This window comes from Myotis daubentonii, chromosome 4 (assembly GCF_963259705.1).
Source record: "Myotis daubentonii chromosome 4, mMyoDau2.1, whole genome shotgun sequence".
Lineage (NCBI taxonomy): Eukaryota > Metazoa > Chordata > Mammalia > Chiroptera > Vespertilionidae > Myotis > Myotis daubentonii.
The window spans coordinates 77,611,877-77,628,339 of record NC_081843.1 but is presented as its reverse complement, the minus strand read 5'-3'; the positions used below and the strand labels follow the sequence as shown (position 1 = coordinate 77,628,339).

General features: G+C 39.7%; 1 protein-coding gene across 9 annotated transcripts in view; it reads left to right on the top strand.

Annotated features, from left to right (window-relative positions):
- The window catches only part of ARHGEF28 (Rho guanine nucleotide exchange factor 28), a 263,386-nt gene that overhangs the window by 196,312 nt on the left and 50,611 nt on the right, over positions 1-16,463 (top strand). For all 9 annotated transcript variants that reach the window (XM_059694332.1, XM_059694331.1, XM_059694328.1 and 6 more), the window contains 8 exons: positions 2,030-2,174; positions 2,251-2,372; positions 3,637-3,777; positions 6,676-6,923; positions 8,674-8,796; positions 10,008-10,125; positions 13,160-13,414; positions 14,864-14,940. In XM_059694332.1, the coding sequence (XP_059550315.1) occupies positions 2,030-2,174; positions 2,251-2,372; positions 3,637-3,777; positions 6,676-6,923; positions 8,674-8,796; positions 10,008-10,125; positions 13,160-13,414; positions 14,864-14,940 (1,229 nt within the window). The remainder of the gene's footprint in view (positions 1-2,029; positions 2,175-2,250; positions 2,373-3,636; positions 3,778-6,675; positions 6,924-8,673; positions 8,797-10,007; positions 10,126-13,159; positions 13,415-14,863; positions 14,941-16,463) is intronic.

Below are 16,463 nucleotides of genomic sequence, written 5' to 3'. Positions count from 1 at the left end.
AGTATACAAAGAGATCAAGAATGGTGTAAACTTCTATGGCAACCTAAAAGCCTTTGTACTACATTACTGTATGATTTAAAAAAAAATTTCAGTTACAGTTTACATTCGTAGTTATTCTGTATTAGTTTCAGGTGTATAGCATGGAGTCATGATCTTTTATATTATGGAGGACTAAATGGAGGAGGTATTATGATTTTGCCTCAATTCTAAGATGCGATCTGGCATAACATGCACTACTGATTTAATAACCTTTTAGGGCAGCGGTTCTCAACCTGTGGGTCACGACCCCTTAGGGGGTCGAACAACCCTTTCACAGGGGTCGCCTAAGACCATCGGAAAACACATATATAATCACATATTGTTTTTTATGATTAATCACTATGCTTTAATTATGTTCAATTTGTAACAATGAAATTGGAGGTCACCACAACATGAGGAACTGTATTAAAGGGTCACGGCATTAGGAAGGTTGAGAACCACTGTTTTAGGGGAAAAAAAACCACAATATTAAATGTACATAAATTTATGTTTTCCTAGCAGTAGCACATATTTATCTACACCAGTACACACCACACACTTCTTAAGAATCACAAGGTAAGGGGGGGTGGAAATCTTCAAGTTTGGAATTTATAGATTCTTATCATTCTCTGTTTTCTATTACCATAACAACCTGGTGTTTTTCTTAATTGTACTTGAGGCGGGAATCTCCTTAGCTCCTCCAGGATGGCTGTGAAATGTCAAGGTCTATCCAAGTTTTGTTTGCATATTGTTAGATTTGGTGGTTCTATTTTTTCTTGAAATATATATGAAATTTAAACAATCTCTCCTGAACATAATTGCAGGCGTTGACAGTTCCTTACATTGCATGCAAGAACCAGCCATACCATCATCTCTTACCTTTGAAATCCTTTGATTTGTTGTTGAGAGATTAGTAATTTTTTTCTGCCTCAAATGGCATTGTTTGCCATGTGATCCGCATTTTAAGTTTGTGGTCCCTTTTCATTTCAAGGCTGTAACAAAGTGTGACCCGTGTTTTTAAAACCCCTTGAGTTAGGGGATAAGGAGGTATGCATCTTCATGGTGACATGCGATTGGGAGTGATGTTACACAAGGTTGAGCTAATGCAGTCAGTACAACTGTGACATAAATAACTGGCTGTTCTGACACCAGGAGTCCCTTTGACCTGAGCTGAAGGTACTTCTCGTTTTCATAAGGTTAAGCGTGAAAATAAAAAGCACCTTAAAATTAATAAAATACCATCTATTCCCTCTCTTTACTTGGGAGTCACAAGACTAACATTGAATCATGCATGTGTCAAATTCCCCCTTTTGCTTGAGAAGGTGCATGTGACAGCTATATTATAGGCCTAAATATTTTCTCGGAGTTACAGATAGTATCCAGCAAATGTAAACGCACCTATCGCCACAGCATTTTAGAACTGACTCGAAAGGCACTGAAGCATTATTTAGTTTTCAGTATGTGAGACCCGGAGAAACAGGTCTCATTCTGATGAGCTTTCACGGTCCATGGGCTCAGCTTGGCTTTTATTTGTCTGAAATTCTTAGACCATAAAGACACAGGCTCCCCAGCGTCATTCCAATCCATTGACAGGCTCTGTGTGCGCGTGTGCTTGCTTATACACACACTATGCACTCTAGTCATAGTGCTAATGACACGTTGGCTTCTTCGAAGCTGGCTCCGGGGAGGGCAAGCAGTGGTTTATGAGAAAGCTGCCCCGGTGTGTTTCCCTGTTCCATTTTCGTGTTTGTTTGTGTTATCCCAGCCGCCCACAGTCTCCCAGTGGATGTGCTGGAGCAGGCCTGCAGCCCTGCTGTCAGGAGGGTGTGACATGGAAGGGACATTGGAAGCAGGTGTCGGGATGTGGAGGGAACTGGTTTCCAGGCTGAGCATGCGAAATGCTAGAAGCGGCCGTTGAGTGTTCAGCTTTCTGGCTTTTAAGCGACTACCTGTACTTCTCGTAGTTACTGCCCTCTATGAAAACACATGAAGCATCCATTCTGATTTCCAGATTCTTCATTTAGAGACGCCCCCCTGGCTGGTCTCTCCTTGCACCCTTCTTCCTCCATGCCCATCGGATTGCCGGCCGGGAGGAAAGACACTGCGGGGCCGGCCCATCCGTTGTCCAGAAGCGTTCCCGGCACCACCTTGGACAGGTAAGTCAGTGTGGTTTTACATCTTCTCACCCCAGGGCCGCTGTTGGGCTAACTCTTCTCCCTCCCTCCACTGCAGGAGGCCAGGCACATCCTTGGAGTCCGAGAGTGACGGGAACGCCTGGAGAAGCAGGTCTCATTCCGATGAGCTCTTACAGTCCATGGGCTCATCACCCTCCACGGATTCTTTCTTAATGGAAGGTGAGAAAAAGATGTTTGCATGTACTGGTGTTTCTGTGAGCATTTGCCCAAAGGAATATTTTCTGAAGGATATAAGATTGAAAAAATATTCTTTGTTCTTTTTAAAAGAATTCTGTTTCATGGTGTCTCTTTGCTATAGGTTTTTCTAAAAAAAAGAAAAAGAAAGTAAGAAAGAAAGAGAGAAAGAAAGGAAAAAAAGAAAATTTAGACCCAAAGAAGATTTTCATAGAGTGACCAAGGAAATATGATGTATTTTTTAGTGGACATATGTCATAAATATAATGATGAGAATGGCATACATTGTGTTTGTTATTCTTTCAAAAAGTTTTACAGCTATTAATGGAATTGAAATAGATTATAGATTATAATCTATAGGATTATAGATTAAAAAGATTATATTTAAATTAGTTAAGAAAGGACTTTCTTGGAACTCTGGGATATTTATTGCCATCTGTTGCCTCCCACTTCTTGGGAAATAAAAACATTTTTTTAAAGAGCATATTTTGTAGGATAGGACTTAATGTGGGGAATTACTTATCATATCCAAGTTCTGTCAATAAGTGAAAGAAAACTGAATGAAAGGAAAGTCGTGACAAAAGAAAGGTGTGGACTCTGCCCCAGGAATCTGTTTCTTTTATTTTAAACTTAAGACTTTAAATTCATTGTCATATCATGTTTATTGCTCTGAGCTGGAATCATTTTTAGGATTGCTATTTGGACAAACAGCACTTTGTTTTCTGGAAGGGTGTGTGTGTATGTGTTGTCAAATTCTGTCAGAAAACTCTTGTGCTCACGTGACTTGAGTCCTGACACCATGTGTCATGTTTATATTAAGGACAGCAAGCCAAGAAAAGAGAAAATAAAGGGACAAGAACAAGATTCAAATTTGAGTAAATAGTGCAAAACAGCCCAGGGCAAAAGATTCTGTGTTCAAGATTCTGTAAGCACGCATGGACTCCGAAGGTTACCAAAAGTAAAACTAAAACTAAAACAGAACGAGCCAAAACAAACAAACAAAAGAATCTTCAAATGCCCTTTTTTTAGTATATACACAACCATTGTGTTAATATACGATTCTTTGCTTTCATGAGCGCAGTTTTGGTTTTCAGATGTCTCAACTCCATATCAACAGTATTTTGGCTTAGTTGTTTCTCTGTTGATAGCACAGTATTTAGTGTGATGAATCCATAAACGTGGGTACTGGTGAAGGTCTGTTTGTGTTTCACATGTTACTCCACGTTTGACTTTTCCGAAACCACATTAGATGTCGTGGATTCTTCTCTGTGGAGTGACCTCAGCAGTGATGCCCAGGAGTTTGAAGCCGAGTCGTGGAGTCTTGTGGTGGACCCCTCATTTTGCAGTAGGCAGGAGAAGGATGTCATCAAAAGACAGGATGTCATTTTTGGTAAGCTTTTCAGATGTGCTCCTTGGGTGAAGCAATGTCATATGGAGGGAAAAACCTGGACTTTGAAACCATTCAGACCTGAGTTCAAATCCAAATTCTACCATTTTCTTTTTTTTTTCTTTTTTAAGCAACTTTCTCAATGTGATTTTTATCTATATATATATTTTTAAATATATTTTTATTGATTTCAGAGAGGAAGGGAGAGGGAGAGAGAGACAGAAACATCAATGATAAGAGAGTATCATTGATCGGCTGCCTCCTGCACGCCCCCTACTGGGGATTGAGCCTGCAACCCGAGCATGTGCCCTTGACCAGGATCGAACCCAGGACCTTCCAGTCCGCAGTCCAGTGCTCTGTCCACTGAGCCAAACCAGCTAGGGCCAAATGCTACCATTTTCTAGTTACTTAATTTCTGACAAATTGTTTAATTCACCCGGACCTCAGTGTCTCCATCTGTAAAGTGGGAATAATGATACTCAGGTTTAAAATGTTGTGAAGATTAAATGAGGCATTGAGTGTACCTGATACAAAGCAGATTTTATTTCTTATACCCTTTTCAAGTTTACTTAAGCATGGCCTATGTACATTTATTTACCTCTGCTATTATAAGAATCGCGGGAAAATTTCACATATGTTGATGTAGGGTGGACAGGGCTATTATATATATGACACTGTAATTTTCCCGCACGCACCAGAGGTTGCCAATCAGGTAAGCTGCAATGGGAGGGGCAGCACCTGGATTAGGGCAGTGTGTGACGGTGTGATGCAGTCCTGCCTATGGAGTTACACTCTGCTGACATTTACTATTTCATGTCATGTGAGGTGGCGGCAGTCTGAGTCAGGGGAAGTTCAATTATGCACTAGTTAGGAAAAAATGAGGTTGAAAAAATTTTCAAGTACAAAGTAGATGCTAAATAGTAGTTCCAAGAAGACACCCTATTTGAAAGATAAGATTAGCTCTTAGTTTTCACTGATCCCATGTATAGGCAGACCTCGGAGATATTTCAGGTTCAGTGCCAGACCACCACAATAAAGCAAATATCGCAATAAAGTGAGTCATAATTGTTTTGCTGGTGGAGGATCTTGCCTTCAATCTGTAATAAATGCACAATAAAGCAAAGCACAATAAAACAAGGTATGCCTGTATGCAAGTGTGGCCCAAAGAGTCCATTGGCAAATGAGGACCCCTTCTCTCCTGGGTGGTTATGCAGGCCAGGTGAGATGCTATGTAAGCGTGCTTGAAGTCTGTCCAGAGCTGCATTGGTAGGAGTTACTATGGAAAGGAAGATGCTGCCAGTATTTCTCATGCAATTTGTATTATACTGTAATTTTTCTTCACTTTCCTCTTGATTTCATATATTATTAAAAAGAACCTAACCCATTTTGGATGAATTTATCATGTAGGGTAGTTCACAGCATGGCCTTTGTGTCAGAAAGGCTTGGATTCTGGGAAAATTCCTTCACCTTCTTTATTGTCTTTTAAAGATGAGGGAAATCATTTCTACTTTGGGATCATGATAGATAGACTAAAGGATTAAATGAAATGATATGGTTATGTGTTTAGCACTGAAACATGGTAGAAAAGAATGTAAAGTTAGTGGGTTCCCAATTAAAGAGATTTTTTGTTGATGATAAAATAATAAAGCTACATTTAGATTTGTTTACCCTCCATGGCTAATATTTAATTAATTTATTTTTATTGTTGACATTTTAGATTCTTTCTTAAAACATGTGAGTTTGGAGAAACTAATCTAGGACTTGTGGTGCTTCTACAAATTGTGAATTACTATTTTCTCTCATGTTGTATTCTTAAAGTTGAGATTTAATTTACATACCATAAAGTTCACCCCTTTACAGTGAACCTAATGGTTTTTAGTATATTCACAAAGTTGTGCAACCATCAACTGCTATTTAATTCCATGGGATTATCATGGCTCCAAAAGGAAAGCTTGTACCCATTAGTAGTCATTCTCGATTTTCCCCTCCTACTTAGCCACATCCTCACCTCACCAACACTTCTTTATTGTCCATCTTTTTAAATTACAATTATCCTAGTATGTGTGTAGTCGTATCTCACTTTGGTTTTGATTTGCATTTCCTTGATAGCTAATGATGTAATTATTGGCCACTTGTATATGTTTGAAGAAATATCTATTTAAATATTTTGCCTATTTTTGAAGTGTGTTTATTGTTGTTGTTGTGAGAGTTATTTATATATTCTGGACACAAGTCCCTTACCAGGTGTATGATTTGTAAATATTTTCTCCCATTTTATGGGTTATCTTTTTACTTCCTTGATGATGTTCCTTGATCATGATACATTGTTTTCCCTAAAGAAAGTGGAATTTTAGAGACTGATCTAGTAATAGAAAGGGTCTATTATTGTCTGCTTTCAGGAACTTTATTATATTTAATTCAATTTAATTCACCAAATTAATTGCGCTCCTACTCAATGCAAAAAACAACCATCCTCTCCCCCAAACAACAACAACAACAACAACAACAACAACAACAACACACACAACACACACAACACAACAAAACAAACAGAAAAACTGAGACATGCTAAGTTATATTTCAGAGAGCACTCAGGGAAGAGTAAGACCAGCTCCTAGCTAAAGGTACCTAAAGACGCTAGCTGGTTATGTTATGAGAGTTTCAGATACATTGGATTCTTAAGTATTGGGCTTGAATTTATCTTCTTATATCTGGAAAAACAGAAAATGTTGATTAATTTAAGCTTGCATTAATGTTTAATTGATGCTGACTTTTATAGTGGAAAAAGGTTATTTTTAAATATTTCCTCTTTTTAATTTGTGTGACGTATAGTGTTTAGCTACTAATTTAGGTCCGTAGGGATTCTTGTTTTCAAAGCCTGTTTCTGCTCCCGTGTTTCAGAGCTAATGCAAACGGAAATGCATCACATCCAGACCCTCTTCATCATGTCTGAGATCTTCAGGAAAGGGATGAAGGAGGAGCTGCAGCTGGACCACAGCACTGTGGATAAAATCTTCCCCTGCTTGGATGAGTTACTTGAAATTCATAGGCATTTCTTCTATAGCATGAAGGAGCGGAGGCAGGAATCCTGTGCTGACAATGACAGGAATTTCGTCATTAACCGGATTGGAGATATTCTAGTCCAACAGGTAAGAGAGGTTTAAAGGTCCTAACCTCAGAAACGGAAAGGTTTGCAGATTCTCTACAGTATTAAACACCGATGGAGAACTGGAATTAATTTCACTTTGATTGACAGATGATTTTGATTGCTATTCTTTTATTTGATGTTAGTTTATATGACTGATGCCTGAAAGTTTCATAAAGCCAGGGACTGGCCCTATCACTACCTCCACCAGGAGTCACAGCCACAAGTAAATCCCTTTATGAAAATTCTATTTAAGCTTCTTATTGTGATGGCTTTCCAATAATGTGGCTCCCCAGTGGGCCTGTGATAGTCTTACCAACATCTTCAAGGCAAGCACTGGCTCGTTTTGGAGGAGGCAGATAGATCTGCTACCATGAAAGCCTCAGAGTTCATGCCTGGGAAACAGAGGTTGTTCTATATGTCAAGCTTATTGAAACACGTATCCCACATCTCTGCTTCTCTCCATCAGTTAATTAATTGGCACCCTAGTTATCCATCTTTCTCCTTTATCTTGGCCAATGATTAATTACCTGCCTCTTGATCTATTTGTGATGTGCTGACAGAAATCAAATTCCCGACTGAGGGCTGAGTCCATGGACATGGTCCCTTAGCCAGTGTACATGCCAGCCAGTGAGAGGTCCCCAAATGTTGCCACATAATCCTTTCTTCAATCTACAAAAATATTCAAACTATAAGTTGAAGTCACGAAGACTACAAAAAGAATAAATTATATCAAATGTTTTTTATTTGGCTATTTGGTAATTGAATTAGTTCAGTATAATATAATCACATTAGATTACTGTCTTCCCTTTACCTCTTGACTACTTTCTTTTATTTTAATTGAAAAAGAGAAGTGATTGTGTTCAGAAGTTCCATGATTTTATACTTTTTTTAATAGTGAAATAGTTTATTTGTTCATATGCCATGAAAAGGCCAATAAAGTATCATGAGCTGCTTTTATAAAACATTTATAATATTGCTAAGAAGCAGGCCCATTAATAGACAAACAGAATATTCCAAAATTATTGTCTATTTATAGATTAATAAATAGGCCATTATTTTAAGACTAGAGGCCCGGTGCACAAAAATCGTGCACTGGAGTGTGTGTGTGTGTGTGTGTGTGTGTGTGTGTGTGTGTGTGTCCCCCTCAGCTCAGCCTGCACCCTCTCCAATCTGGGACCCCTTGGGGGATGTCCCAACTGCCGGTTTAGGCCCGATCCCTGTGGGATCGGACATCCCTCTCACAACCGGGACTGCTGGCTCCCAACCGCTTGCCTGCCTGCCTGCCTGATTGCCCCTAACTGCTTCTGCCTGCCTGATTGACACCTAACTGCTCCCCTGCTGGTCCAATCGCCCCCAACTGCCCTCCCCTGTCGGCCCAGTTGCCCCCAACTGCCTTCTCCTGCTGGCCCGGTTGCCCCCAACTGCCCTCCCCTGCAGACCTGATCACCCACAACTGCCCTCCCCTGCCAGCCATCTTTTGGTTGTGGGTGCTGCCATCTTTGAGGGCATGGCGGTCAATTAGCATATTCCCTCCTTATTGGCTGTGGGTGCTGCTATCTTTGATGGCGGGGCAGTCAATTAGCATATTCCCTCCTTTTAGATAGGATATGCTCATCAGCATTGAGCTCTAGAAATCATGATCTTTATTCTTTATTTGAAAAGAATGTATTGAAATATATGAAAATTTCATTTTTCCTTTTGTGTTCAGAACTGACTCAATTTATAAACCATCACTGAACTGTTATTCTCAGTTTTCAGAAGAAAATGCAAATACAATGAAGAAAATATACGGTGAATTCTGTAGCCATCACAAAGAAGCTGTCAGCCTATTTAAAGAACTCCAGCAAAATAAAAAGTTTCAGAATTTTATTAAGGCAAGTATTTTAAAACTCTATCATACAGTGGTAATCCAGTTTGGGAAAGTAGTTCATGCTTATTTCTTATGTAACCTCACTAAGTTTCACATCTAGATGCTGTTTTAGAAGGAAGTACTAATAGGTTTGTGGCCAAGATGGAAAGTCGTTTTTTCTATGTTAGTAAAATATTTCTTCTAAATCATTTTCTTTTGTAGCTTGTTATTTGTGAAGTCATGTCCTCCAAGCTTATGAGCACCTTTGCAATATCCTGTGAAGCTCTTTCATGCCCTGACAAGTTAAACATCAGAAGAATCATAGTATAAATAAGGACAGAATCCTTCCACTCCCACTGAATTAGCTTGAAGCAAATCCATGACTCATCATCACTTCATGTGTATCTCTAAACAATATAATCTTTTAAAAAATTACAGAGACATTATCATGCTTAGATAAATGAACAATAATTCTTTAATATTTTTCAACAGCTGGCTAATATTTGGATTTCCTGATTATTTCATAAAATTGAATTGCTTAAATCAGGATCTATCCAAGGTTCACAATTATATATGAGGGTTACACCTTTTTAATCTTTTTAAAATTTGAACATTCCCCTTTCCTTTTTTTTTTTGCATCTAATTTATTTGTTAAAGAAATTTGTCCTTTAGCATTTCATGGATCCCAAATTTTTATCTAACATTTAAAAAATTCTATCAGATTCTCCTCCTTTTGTTTTCTTCCCACATACATGTATTTGAGAATTTGAAAACTTAAAGAATACTCTGAAATTTTTAGAAAAAGTTGCCCTGATTAGAGGGAACTTTAAAATTCCATGGTGAATAACAACACATAAAGAGGACGCCCTATTGGAAAAATGTAGTTAATGTCAAACTCATACTCAAACTCTAACTTTGATTTCTGAGTATTTTTTCAAAACTTTTGCTGTTCATGAATCTTAACACTTATATGTATTGGAGTTTACTCACATTTGGAATTAATTACAAATACATCAGAGCAACTTAAAACTTCTTGAAATCTTGGAGAGCTGGATTATTGAAATTAATGACAAAGTATACAAGTTAATGACAATGCATCAATTTTCAATTAATGTGTATTGTATTGTGTCTGAATAGAAGTATGCTGTTGCCGATTCTCTGTATAATTAAATTCACATCTATTTAGAAAATATGGATAGAGTTTGTGAATATAAAAATATATGTCTTTTTTTTAAGCTCCGAAATAGTAATCTTTTGGCTCGACGCCGAGGAATTCCAGAATGCATCCTGCTAGTCACTCAGCGCATCACCAAGTACCCCGTGTTAGTGGAGAGGATATTGCAGTACACAAAGGGTGAGTGATGACTTCTGGGACAAACATTTGCCTCTTTCATTACTTTGAAACATGCCTGAGGTGTTGTAAAGACCTATAAATGCTTGTGGCCTCTGATTCATAAAGATTTCCATTATGGAAAAACTGTTAAAGCCTTAGGATTTGGATCTATTTTGAAAAGTTACCTTTTATAATGTGGCTTGGCCAATAGTCTAAAGTCCTCCAAGCAGCCCAAACTTTGACCCTGCCTTTCTCTTCTGCAGTCTTTCCATATCCAGATCTTCTTACTACCTCTTCATCCTCATCTTCTTGCTACCTTCCTGCTGTTTGTTGAAACATATGTGATTGATCCTAGCAACAAATGTCAACTCTCCTAAACAATGAATTATTAGATTGAGGATGATTTATGAAGGAGCTATTTTTGACCTTGTTAATTCATTAAGTTCCAGAGAGTAACATCTGGGTATCCCTTAAGGAGCTATTAATGCACATGGCTGGACTGTAAGCTCCTGCGGGGATCTAGAAGGCCTGTGTCTGTCTGGTTCACAGTTGGATCTTCAATGCCTCGTGCAGTGGTTGGTCAAGAGTAGCCTATCAATAAACAAACACATAGCAGTGCAATGAATGAATCAATAAAATTGCCAGTTCCAAATGTTAGCTTGTCAATTTTGAGTGTATTATTATTGGAGGTTAGTGTGTTGTATTAACATGGGCTGGGTTTGTAGTTACGTAAACTTGCATTGCTATTGCCTTTACTTGGTTCTGCCGCTCATTAGTTGGGCAAGTTAATTAAATGGGCCTCCGTTTTCTGCACTGCCAAGTGAGAATAATAATCCTCTCTTACGGAATTGTGAGGATCAAGTGAGATTGTCTCAGAAAGTGCCCAGTGCAGAGCCTGGTATAGACAAGGTGCTCAATAAGTGGGAGCTGTTTTTATTCTCTTTATTATGATCAGTTGACTTAGAGATAATGGAAATGGCGTCCCAAGACACTGCGTAAGACCAATGAGATTTTATATGCCAACTCTAAAAAAGTCAACTCTCACATTCTTTTTTGGGAAGGGGTCTAGGTGAGTAGGGGTCTAGGTGAGTAGCATCTATTCCTTGTGTCCCGTTTTTATGGATCCTTATAATATAAAAGAAAATAGAAGCACAATATACAGAGAAAAACCTTATAAATTTTGTTTTCAGCAAAAGAATGATGACAAAATTGAGACTTTTAGTTTGTATGATGTTCATATATACAATACCTCACAGACTCACATTTGTCAGATTGTATTAAGTCAGCTCCAACAATCATCCCATGCCACATTCCTGGGAGAATGAATAATAGTGATTCCCTAGTGTGTGTCAACCGTGATAATTATGACATATGGCTCCTCACACACGCCTTGGGTCAGACCTTCCCAATGGTCAGTCTCTCTCTTTCTCTGGCTGCTGAGAACATGGTTCACATGACTCTATTATGGCAATGCTTCTCAAACTTCATTAGGAGTTACCCTGCACCTGGGGATTGCTTACATGTCGATTGTGATTCAGTTAGCCTGAGATAGAACCCAAGGTATGCGTTTCTAACAATACTCCCAGGTGAGTCTGATGCTGCTATACTTTGAGTAGCAAGCTATTGTAAGATAGTAATTTGTCCCTGAAGGTCAAGACTTTGAGCCTGTTCTTGGCCTTACCTCTTGTAACTCAAGATTGACTTTCTTTACTCAACTTTCCTACAATGAAATATGCTCTTTAGAAAGAACTTTGGTGGGGGGCAGGGTGTATGCTGCTTATTGGGCAGTAGGCGTAGTAAAATAGTGAGGTGTGTCCTTTCACGGGCAATGAGAAAGACTCTTTGTTGAAGATGAATGTCTGTATCTCTTCCTTGAGCTTTTCTGACAGATCCTCATGTATCTAACACATTTAGAACTCAAAACATTTAGGCCCTTTGGAGTCCTTGTTCTCATCCCACTTGACTGCTGTTCCTTCGTGTTTATTTCTGCTGCTAGCCTTCTAGCCTCCTGAAACTTTCCCCTTCAGTTCATTTTGCCTCAATAAACATCAACTAGGTGGTTTTTTAAATCCTCAAATATAGAAAATAGCTACATTCGGTTTTATCTGGAGTTTCAGGAGGCTGATCCAGAAACTCCTCCAGAGCCTTTGCTTAAGATAATCCAGAGATAAGATCAGGTGGCCAATGTTTTAAAGAATAACAACTAGACTCAGTGATCATCTACTCTGTTGGCATGAGCCACTAGGCACAGTGCCATGGTCCAGTTTTTTTAGTTCAAAAAATGTTTAATATGTATTATTGACATATTTATCTTCCTGCTAATGCACTTGTAAAATGTAGTTTTGAGTATTATTTTTATGGAGGAAGGGATCCAAGAAAGCAATTGAGTCTAAGGCCCATTCAAGGCATCTTGAAGCTCAAATTTATGAAAGGACTTCAACCTAGGCCTGTGGCTTGGTTAAGTTCTAAGAAGCTTGGTGTGGGGATAACTTGATTACCTGTGTGTGGGCAGGTAAAGGGAAGGCCTAACTTAGTATACACGATGGGGCAAAAGTAGGTTTACAGTTATTCAGATGGAAAATAATTAATAAATAGCAATCCAAGAATAAACGCTGTGTTTTGCGTACTCACAACTGTAGGTGCTTTTGCCCCACCTTGTTCATATAGAAAATAATTAATAAATCATAACCCAGGAATAAACGCTGTGTTTTGCATTCTCACAACTGTGGCTACGTTTGCCCCACCTTGTATATAAGACATTCCCTGCTCTAGGAGGAAGGTCAAACCAGTCTCTAGAAACCAGACATCCTATTTTCACAGTGTTTCAGCTGAAGCACATCTGATACGCAAATCTTTTATAGTTAAATATTTTAATGGTTCTTTTGGGAGGAGGGTGCACAGTGATAATGTGGTATTTGAATTTAATCCAACATTTTTGTTCAGAGACTTTTGCTGCTTGGATGATACATTTAACTTTATTTAAAAGTACAGGAAAACACTGTCTCCCTTAGCTCTCTGGCTTATTGTATCGCGTTTCTTTCTTTTTCCCACGCAGAAAACACGGAAGAACATAAAGACTTATGCAAAGCTCTTTGCCTAATAAGAGACATGATTGCAGCAGTGGATTTAAAAGTCAGCGAATATGAGAAAAACCAAAAATGGCTCGAGATCCTAAGTAAGATCGAAAACAAAACATATACCAAGCTCAAAAACGGCGATGTGTTTAGGAAGCAGGCGCTGATAAGCAAAGAGAGGACTTTATTACATGACGGCCTTGTTTTTTGGAAAACTGCTACGGGCCGTTTCAAAGGTACTGTGGCAATCCCAGACCGATTTCTCCCTTTTTTCACACGTGATATTCATGTAACAGAGGACAGATCTTCAAAAGATAAATCGTTCAGAAATGTAGGCACAAGCCCTGGTCAGTGGGAAAATTCCTGTAGGATCAAGTTGTGAACATTCATAGGCAATGTGGCCAATGCTACGAACCGTTAGTGGCAGTTTGCAGCTCTAAGCAAAAGCCCTTATGTATGTCTTATGATTGTCCAAGTTTGTGATGTTTGAATCAAAGGAACTGAGAATTCTGCTAATTGTTGGCACACAAATGTTAATCTGGCAAATGTGATTTAAAGTGGGGTGGTACACCTGCACAACCAGCTCAGGACTGGGTGGGGAGGGGTGAACTCTGAATGTCACGTTCAGTACTAACTAACATATTGCAAAAAATAGACACGTTTACATTGCTTGAGATGCTTCCTCAGTACGAACAGCATTAACGTGACTCCACTAATCTGGTCTGAGTCTAAAACAGTTTATTCATATTCTTAGGGGCTGATTCTGTAGCTAGCATCTTGCCTGATCTAGGCTTTCTCAACCCTGGCCACACGCTAGAATCGCCTCTGGAGCTTAAAAAATTTACTACTGCTTATCTCCCCCCAGAAATTCTGAGCTTATTGATTTGGGGGTGAAGCTCAAGTATAGAGGTGTTTAAAAGCTTGCAGGTGAGTCTGCTGCGCAGCCTGGTTAAGAACCTCTGGTCTGCTCTCCTTGTTTTCAATGCACTCAGGTAAACACTGAGAGGTTGTTAACCCTTTTGGAGGATTGTCAAGTTTCGCTGGTGGTTGCCACTAATGACCGGAATGGGATTTGTTGATCAGCAACTTGCCATGTGGCACCTAAACATTAACCACAATTAGAACATTAACCAAACTAAGATATTAAGCACTGTCTATAGATCCTGCGTGTCCAATCGTTTGCTCTTGATCCATTTTGCAGAATCATTAGTTTGGTAGCTCTGTCAGAACTGTCACTGGTATAGAGAAGATGGGGTCTTGTGAACAATTTGTAAGGGAAGTATAGGATTTAGATGGAACGAAATAGCTGATTTTGATATATAATTTGAGGCAGAAGCTGCCCTCTAACATTTTTAATTAGCACTTCCTTTTTCTCATAAAGGAAAGAGCTTGCTCCATTCTATTAAAACTTTTTGTTTAATTGGATGTTTCTCTTCCTTTGTAAAAGTTACAACATTAAATTTGCTGGAGACTTAGCAATACTTACAGTGACACACATAAACACGCATACCTAAACACAGCTTGTCTGTTAAGTTATCTATAAAATATCTTTGGCTATTATAATGCAGGCATTTTTATCAAAGTTTCATAATTAGACAAAGTCTTTTTATTTTTTAAAATATTTAATGTCGGCATTTGAACTGTGGTTTGCTTCATTGATACTAACAAAGCTTTTTTCTTTGAAGATATCCTAGCACTACTTCTAACTGATGTGCTGCTCTTTTTACAAGAAAAAGACCAGAAATACATCTTTGCAGCTGTTGTAAGTATATGACCATGTGATGCATGTTTAATCCCACATCTCCTTGAAAAATTCCTGACATTCCTGGTGACATTATATAGTCATGGGTGAGAATATGCCCCTGTTATATTCCCATTGTAATTAATGACTACCGTGTTTAGTAACAAACACCTAATTGGATTTAAGTAGCATGATGAGTGTTGAGTTATCACAGCTAGGATAGGTAGTTAGCTGGCTCAGCAGTTTAACCAATTACGAATATACTAGAGGCCTGATGCACAAAAATTTGTCCACTCGGAGGGGGAGGGGGGTCCCTCAGCCCGGCCTGTGCCCTCTCTCAGTCTGGGACCCCTTGGGGGATGACCACCTGCTGGCTTAGGCCTGCTCCCCAGGGGATTGGGCCTAAGCTAAAATCAGACATCCCTCTGGCATCCCGGAAGCCCTTGGGGGATGTCCACTTGCCAGCGGGGAGCAGACCTAAGCTGCAGTCGGACATCCTTAGCGCTGCTGAGGAGGCAGGAGAGGCTCCCACCACCACTGCTGTGCTGGCAGCCATCAGCCTGGCTTGTGGCTGAGCAGAGCTCTCCAATGTGGGAGCGCACTGACCACCAGAGGGCAGCTCCTGCATTGAGCATCTGCCCCCTGGTGGTCAGTGTGTGTCATAGTGACCAGTCATTCCCAGTCTTTCTGCTGTTAGGGTCAGTTTGCATATTACCCTTTTACTATATAAGATAGAGGCCTGGTGCATGGGTGGGGCCGGCAGGTTTGCCCTGAAAAGTGTCCTGGATCAGGTTGGGGGTCCCGCTGGGGTGCCTGGCCAGCCTGGGTGAGGGGCTGATGGCTGTATGCAGCTGGTCACACCCCCTTCAGGGTGGGGGTCCCCACTGGGGTGCCTGGCCAGTCTGGGTGAGGGGCTGAGGGCTGTTTTCAGGCTGACCGGCAACTGAAGCTCCCAGCCTCTCCTTTTTTTCTTTTTCTTTTTTTATTCTGGGACTTATTTACCTTCTATAATTGAAACTTGGTTGCCATCACTGGCGCTTCCAGCTCTAAGGTTGAAGCTGGCTGAAAGCAGGTATCTGGGGTTTGTTTGGCTTCTATAATTGAAACTTTGTTGCCATCCTGTTGGCTCCAGCTCTGAGGCCATGGCTGGCTGAAAGCAGGCATCTGGGGTTTGTTTAGCTTCTATAATTAAAACTTTGTTGCTTTTGGAGCTGTTGTTTTCAGAGCTTAGAGCAGGCCGCAGCAGGTGGGGAGCCTTGGCTTCCTCCATCACTGGAGCAAGTAAGCCTCCTGCTCGCTTCAGCTGCGTGGCTGCCGGCCGCCATCTTTGTTGGCAGTTAATTTGCATATCTCGCTGATTAGCCAATGGGAGGTGTAGCGGAGGTACGGTTAATTACCCTTTTTGTCTTTTATTAGATAGGATGTGTGTATATATATATATATATATATATACACACACATATATATATATATATTTAATCTTTATTGTTGAAATTATGACATAGGTTCCCCCCCCCCCACAATTAACCTCTTCAATTATGAAA